At 54.3% G+C, this 5,897-nt stretch overlaps 1 protein-coding gene across 1 annotated transcript in view; it reads left to right on the forward strand.

The window, feature by feature from the left end:
* The first annotated feature begins 1,207 nt into the window (after nucleotides 1–1,207).
* Nucleotides 1,208–5,897, forward strand: part of ERCC2 (ERCC excision repair 2, TFIIH core complex helicase subunit) — a 15,753-nt gene continuing 11,063 nt past the window's right edge. The window contains 7 exon segments of the mRNA XM_023749151.1: nucleotides 1,208–1,306; nucleotides 1,638–1,737; nucleotides 2,899–2,976; nucleotides 3,049–3,111; nucleotides 3,278–3,391; nucleotides 5,298–5,414; nucleotides 5,504–5,620. Of these exon segments, the coding sequence (XP_023604919.1) occupies nucleotides 1,302–1,306; nucleotides 1,638–1,737; nucleotides 2,899–2,976; nucleotides 3,049–3,111; nucleotides 3,278–3,391; nucleotides 5,298–5,414; nucleotides 5,504–5,620 (594 nt within the window). The 5' untranslated portion in view covers nucleotides 1,208–1,301.

Raw genomic sequence — 5,897 nt, forward strand, 5'->3', positions numbered from 1 at the left:
CATGATCTCCTCCTGGTTCATCGGTTGACACTCAATTGCTGAGCCATGCTGGCCAGACTGTTTTTTTGTCTTGTTTTTTATTAATCCTCATCCAAGGATATTTTTCCATTGATTTTTAGAGAGAGTGGAAAGGAGAGGGAGAGACAGAGAGAAACATCGATGTGAGAAAGACATATCAATTGGTTGCCTCTAGCACACACCCCGACCAGGGCCGGAGAACATGGTCTTGACCAGAATCAGTCTACGGGCCCACATTCTATCCACTGAGCCAAACCGGCCAGGGTGCCCCACAGCTATTTCTGAAGCAAACACATGAAAGCAAGCACTTATTGAAAGCTTAATATGTGCTAAACCTAGTTTTAACAGCTTTATGTGGGTTAGTTTAAGTGTCACCTACACTGTAGATAACCTAATTTTACATGCTTCGAATATAAGAAAATGCAACACCAGAGATGTTAAGTAATTAGATCAGGGTCACACAGGTAGTGGAGTGGAGTCAGGATTTGGACCCAAGCCTTCTGGTCCCAAAGTCCACAACTTAACCACCAAACCACAGTGCCTGTGCATTACTGACTGATTTAGACAGTATGTGGCAAATAGTAGGAGCTCAGTAAATGAGGGTCGTTATTTATCCCAGAGGAGTTTTAGGGCACAGCACGTATTATAAGTGCATGTTTGTCTGGTATGGCGAAGCCATTCCTAACTCGTGGGCGCTGAAGGCGTTCCCAATTTCCCTGTCATTTCCCCTAGAGTGGTTCTCAACCTTCTGGCCCTTTAAATACAGTTCCTCATGTTGTGACCCAACCACAAAATTATTTTCGTTGCTACTTCATAACTGTAATGTTGCTACTGTTATGTATCGTCATGTAAATATCTGATATGCAGGATGGTCTTAGGCGACCCCCGTGAAAGGGTCGTTCGACCGCCAAAGGGGTCGCGACCCACAGGTTGAGAACCGCTGCGCCTGGACGCTCTCCGCTCCTCAGATAATCCGGGCAGATGCGGGAAGACCGACTCCTAATGAATGGGATCGATTCTCTCGGCTCTCTTCCTTGCCTGTTTCGTTCTTGGTCCTCGGCGCTCCTCAGCGACGCGGGCCTCCCTCGGGAGCCCGCCCCCGCATGGCCGTGCGCACGCGCACTATCCCGATTGGCTCCACCCCCAGTGGAGTGACGGGCAGGACCCACCAATGGCGTTGTGAGGAAGGTGGAGCGGCGCCTCGAGGACGCCCCACGGATCCTGCCTCATTGAATATTCATGAGGGAGGCGGGTTGACGCCGCTTCCAGCCGCGACCGGCGCCATGAAGTGAGCGGGGCCGGGGTTTGCGGCTCGCTTGCGGGAGCGGGGTCCTGGAAGATGGGGGGACTGGTGGGCGCGCTCGGGGCCGCTGCGGGGCGAGGGGTGACCGGGGGGGGGTGAGGTGGGGACAGACTCGGGGACCTACGGTGCGGTAACGGGGATGGGCAGCGGGGCGATGCCGAGGGGACCCGGAGGCTCCTGGGGAACTGGGGTACGTCCGCGGGGGCCCGACGGGCCGGGCCCGGCAGGTAACCTCTCTCGGCCCGACGACTGGGGAGTAGAGGGGCCGGAGGCGGGCCGAGGGGCCGCGGAACTGACCGGACAGCCCCGCCGCCAGGCTCAACGTGGACGGGCTGCTGGTCTACTTCCCGTACGACTACATCTACCCGGAGCAGTTCTCCTACATGCTGGAGCTCAAGCGCACGCTCGACGCCAAGGTGCGTGGAGCCCGCGGGGGCCGGGGGGCTGGACGGAGATCGAGGTCCTCGGAGGGCAGCCCGCGCGCCCCAGCCTCTCCCCTAAAGTGGGACTAGTTACAGTAGCAGCAGCTGACACTCGGAGGCGGCGCTGCTCCGTGGTTGGGAAGGGTAGACGCCGGGCTCGGCTGCCTGAGCTGGAATCCTGCGTGCACCGCTGTGTGCCTTCGGGTAAATCACCCAACCTCCCTGTGCCGTCGTTTTCGCCTCCACGAGATGGGCGTAGCAGCACCGCCTGCCTCCGAGGTCCTTGGGGCGGGGGTGGGGGGTGGGGGTGGGGGAGGCGTTACAGGAGGTAATTCGCTAAGTCAGGGAGCGGTTCTCACCTGGGGTGGTTTTGACCCCCCGGGGACATGCGGCTGTGTCTGGAGACATTTCTGGTTGGCCTATGGGGGAGGGGGGTGCTGCTGGCACCTGGTAGGTAGAGCCCATAGGTGCTGATAAACATCTTACAGGACAGCCCTCCACGACCACGTGCTATCCCATCCCCAAATGTCAATAGAGCCCAAGATGGCAAACCCTGATGTAAGACACTTAGAAATACTGCCAGGCGCAGAGTAAGTGCTGGAAGGGTTTGCTAAATTAAAAGAAAAAGAGCTCCCCTAGCCCTGTGGCTCAGCTGGTTGAGCCCCCTCCCATGCCCTGGTTGCGGGTTCGATTGCGAGTCAGGGCACATCCTGGCTGCGGCTGGGTCCCCAGTAGGGGGCGTGCAGGAAGCAGCCCACCCATGTTTCTCTCACTGATGTTGCTCTCTCCCTGTCCTTTCCTCTCGCTCTCTCAAATCAATAAAAACGTACTTAAAAAGTGAAAGAAAAAGGGGCTCACTATATTCAGATACTATGCTGAATGTTTAACCCACAGTTTCTCATTAGAGCTTATTAGGCCCATTTTAGAGATGAGGCTACTGAGGCCAGAGAGGTGAAGGCATTTGCCAAAGACCCCTCAACGAAGAGGTGGCAGGAGTGGGGTTCAAATCCACTGCTCCTGGGGCCCAGACTTTCAATTGCTGTGTTGTCCTGCCGTTCCAAGATGGTGGTATTAGTGGGGAGGGGGTGTTCCCAGAGTTTGTGCCCCTGGAGTTCTGAGAGCCTGTGTCTTTTTCCTCTCACTCCTAACACGCAGGGTCATGGAGTTCTGGAGATGCCCTCAGGAACTGGGAAGACAGTGTCCCTGTTGGCCCTGATCATGGCATATCAGCGGGTAGGTGACCCCCTGGGCCTGTGGAGGGGGAAAGGGGAAAGGGGCCAGGGCTGAGCCCATTGTCGTTGGCAGGCGTATCCGCTGGAGGTGACTAAACTCATCTATTGCTCCAGGACAGTGCCTGAGATTGAGAAGGTGAGCTGGGGCCAATCTTCGTGCTCCCCCACTTTTCCTGGGCCTCACCGGTCCCCCGGGTGGTTGCCATCACCGCTGGGGGGTGGGTGTTTGGGGCTGGGGCCTGGCTGGGCGGGGGCTTGTGCTTTCAGGGAGGCCAAGTCCCCTGCCTCCTGGGCTGGCACAGGTGATTGAGGAGCTTCGGAAGTTGCTCAACTTCTATGAGAAGCAGGAGGGTGAGAAGCTGCCGTTCTTGGGGCTGGCGCTGAGCTCTCGGAAGAACCTGTGCATCCATCCTGAGGTGAGTGCCCACACCTCCCCTTGCCCTGAGCCCGGGGTTGAGGAAACGCTTCGTCCACCAGGAGTATTCTCGGGGAGATCGGCAGGGGCCGCACACACAGTTCTCTTCTCACTTTTCAAAGTCGACTCATTGCTCATGGCCAAGGCAAGCACACTTCTTCCGGGGAGCCTCCCCCCTTCCCCCCCAGCCTAGGACACGTTACAGAGGCACTTCCTGGAGTCCAGCAGGCCTGGGTTCCTGGCTCTGAAGCATTGGTTGTGTAAATTTTTTAAAAAAATATTTTTATTGATTTCAGAGAGGAAGGGAGAGAGAGAGAAAGAGAGAGAGAGAGACATCAAGATGAGAATCATTGATCAGCTGCCTCCTGCATGCCCACACTGGGGATTGAGCCCACAACCTGGGCAAATGCCCTGACGGGGAATTGAACCGTGACCTCCTGGTTCATGGGTTGATGCGCAACCACTGAGCCACACCGGCTGGACAGTTGTATAATTTTGCGTAGGTGATTTCTGGAGTCTGGGCCTCAGTTTTCCTTTCTGTTAAATAAGTGTAAAGTCCCTGCTTCATCCAGTTGATAAGATTAGGTGAGATAATGTATGTGTAGTCCTTAGCATGTACAAAGAGCTAGCATGTACAAAGAGCTAGAAGAATATGAGAAATTTTCATGATATGAATAGATATATGACACATAGAATATTAGTTTTTATTTAATTATGTTATAAAGGCACAGGGCTCACTGCACCAGAAATTGTTGTAAGCACTTAACGTGTAACTCATGGAATATGTATTCTGTAAAGTTATCTGTAAGAATGTGTCAGAAATAATATAGATGATGGAGGGTAATGAAGTAGCAGCACAGCCTTGGCGGCTGGTGAAATGGGAACGGGGGAGGGAGGGGCCGGCAGCCGCAGAGCCTGCCCGTTGGTGAAGGAAAGGCTTTGTGCTGGGGACAGGCAGCCTGGGCTGTGACGCTGCCACCCGCAGAGCCTCGGGGGGCACAGAGCCGGGCAAGGGCGAGGCAGTTTGTCAGACTGTGTGGTCAGACCCTCTTCTGACTCTGAGCCCTTGCCACGGTCCTGGTTGTTTGCATTTTGAAAGATTGAGCAGTTACCCTTGACCTACACACTAAGGAATCTTCAAGGCTTAGTGGTGTGTGTGTTTGTTTTTGAGTTTTAATTGACATATTTGTTTCGGGTGTACAACATAATGATTTGATATTTGTATACACCTCGAAATGATTACTGCAATAAGTCCAGTCACCTTACATAGTTATAATTTTTTGTGTGTGATGTGAACTTTTAAGATCTATTCTCTTAGCAACTTTCAAATATGCAATATAGTATTCACTCTAGTCACATGCTGTACATCCTCAGGACTTGTTTTTTTAACTGGAAGTTTGTACCTTTTGACCACTTTCACCCATTTCACCCATCCCTACCCCACCTCTGGCAACCACCAATCTCCTCTCTATCTATGAGCGTGGTGGTTTCTTTTTTCTTTTTCTTTAGATTCTCTACATAAGCGAGGTCGTATGTAATTTGTCTTTCTCTGTGTGACTTATTTCACTTAGCGTAATGCCCTGCAGGTCCACCCACATTGTCACAATGTTCCCTCTTTCATGGCCGAATAATAGTCCATTGTATTCAGGGCTTAATGTTTTAAAAGTAATAATTTAAGAGTAACACTTTTGCCATTCTTTCACCCCTGCAGTAAGTCCCCAAGTGTCTTAACTGTTTATCATTGAAACCGGTTGAGGTTTGAGTTTTCCCAAAAGCCCCTCGCTCCACCCCAGAGAGGACAGCTTCCCATCCCCCCAGGGGTGAGGTGTAGAACCCCAGGTCCCGGGAGTGGTCGGGCTTTTCAGCCCGTGTCAGTGCTGAGATGCACCCCCCGCCCTGCTCCCCAGGTAACACCCCTGCGCTTTGGGAAGGATGTCGATGGGAAATGCCACAGCCTCACAGCCTCCTACGTGCGGGCGCAGTACCAGCGGGACCCCAGCCTGCCCCACTGCCGCTTTTACGAGGTGCCTGCCAGGACAGGGCTAAGGGCGGGCGGGCAGCAGCCCGTGAGCCCACCGCTCTGACCCCCAGGCACCCTCTCGCCCTGCCCCAGGAATTTGACATTCATGGGCGCCAGGTGCCCCTCCCCGCTGGCATCTACAACCTGGATGACCTGAAGGCCGTGGGGCGGCGCCAGGGCTGGTGCCCATACTTCCTTGCCCGGTACTCGGTGAGACTGGCAGAGGGTGGGCAGAGGGCATGTGTGAGGATTGCAGGCTGCCTGCCCATTTGACTGCCTGTGTCTGTCTGTCTGCCTGTATCTCCCTGTGGGTCTGTGCCTCTGTCTGTCTCTATCAACTTGCTTATTTTTGTGCCTGGCCTGGGTTTGTCTGTCCTCGCCTCTGTGGGCCTGTGAGGAAGGGACGTGGTAGTGTGGGTGGGTGGGAGGTCGCATGGTTCAGAGATTAGGGTGGCAGGAAGGCTTGGTGTAACCCTCCTCCCCTCTC

This window comes from Myotis lucifugus, unplaced genomic scaffold (genome assembly GCF_000147115.1).
Source record: "Myotis lucifugus unplaced genomic scaffold, Myoluc2.0 scaffold_3234, whole genome shotgun sequence".
In the NCBI taxonomy this organism is placed as follows: Eukaryota; Metazoa; Chordata; class Mammalia; order Chiroptera; family Vespertilionidae; genus Myotis; species Myotis lucifugus.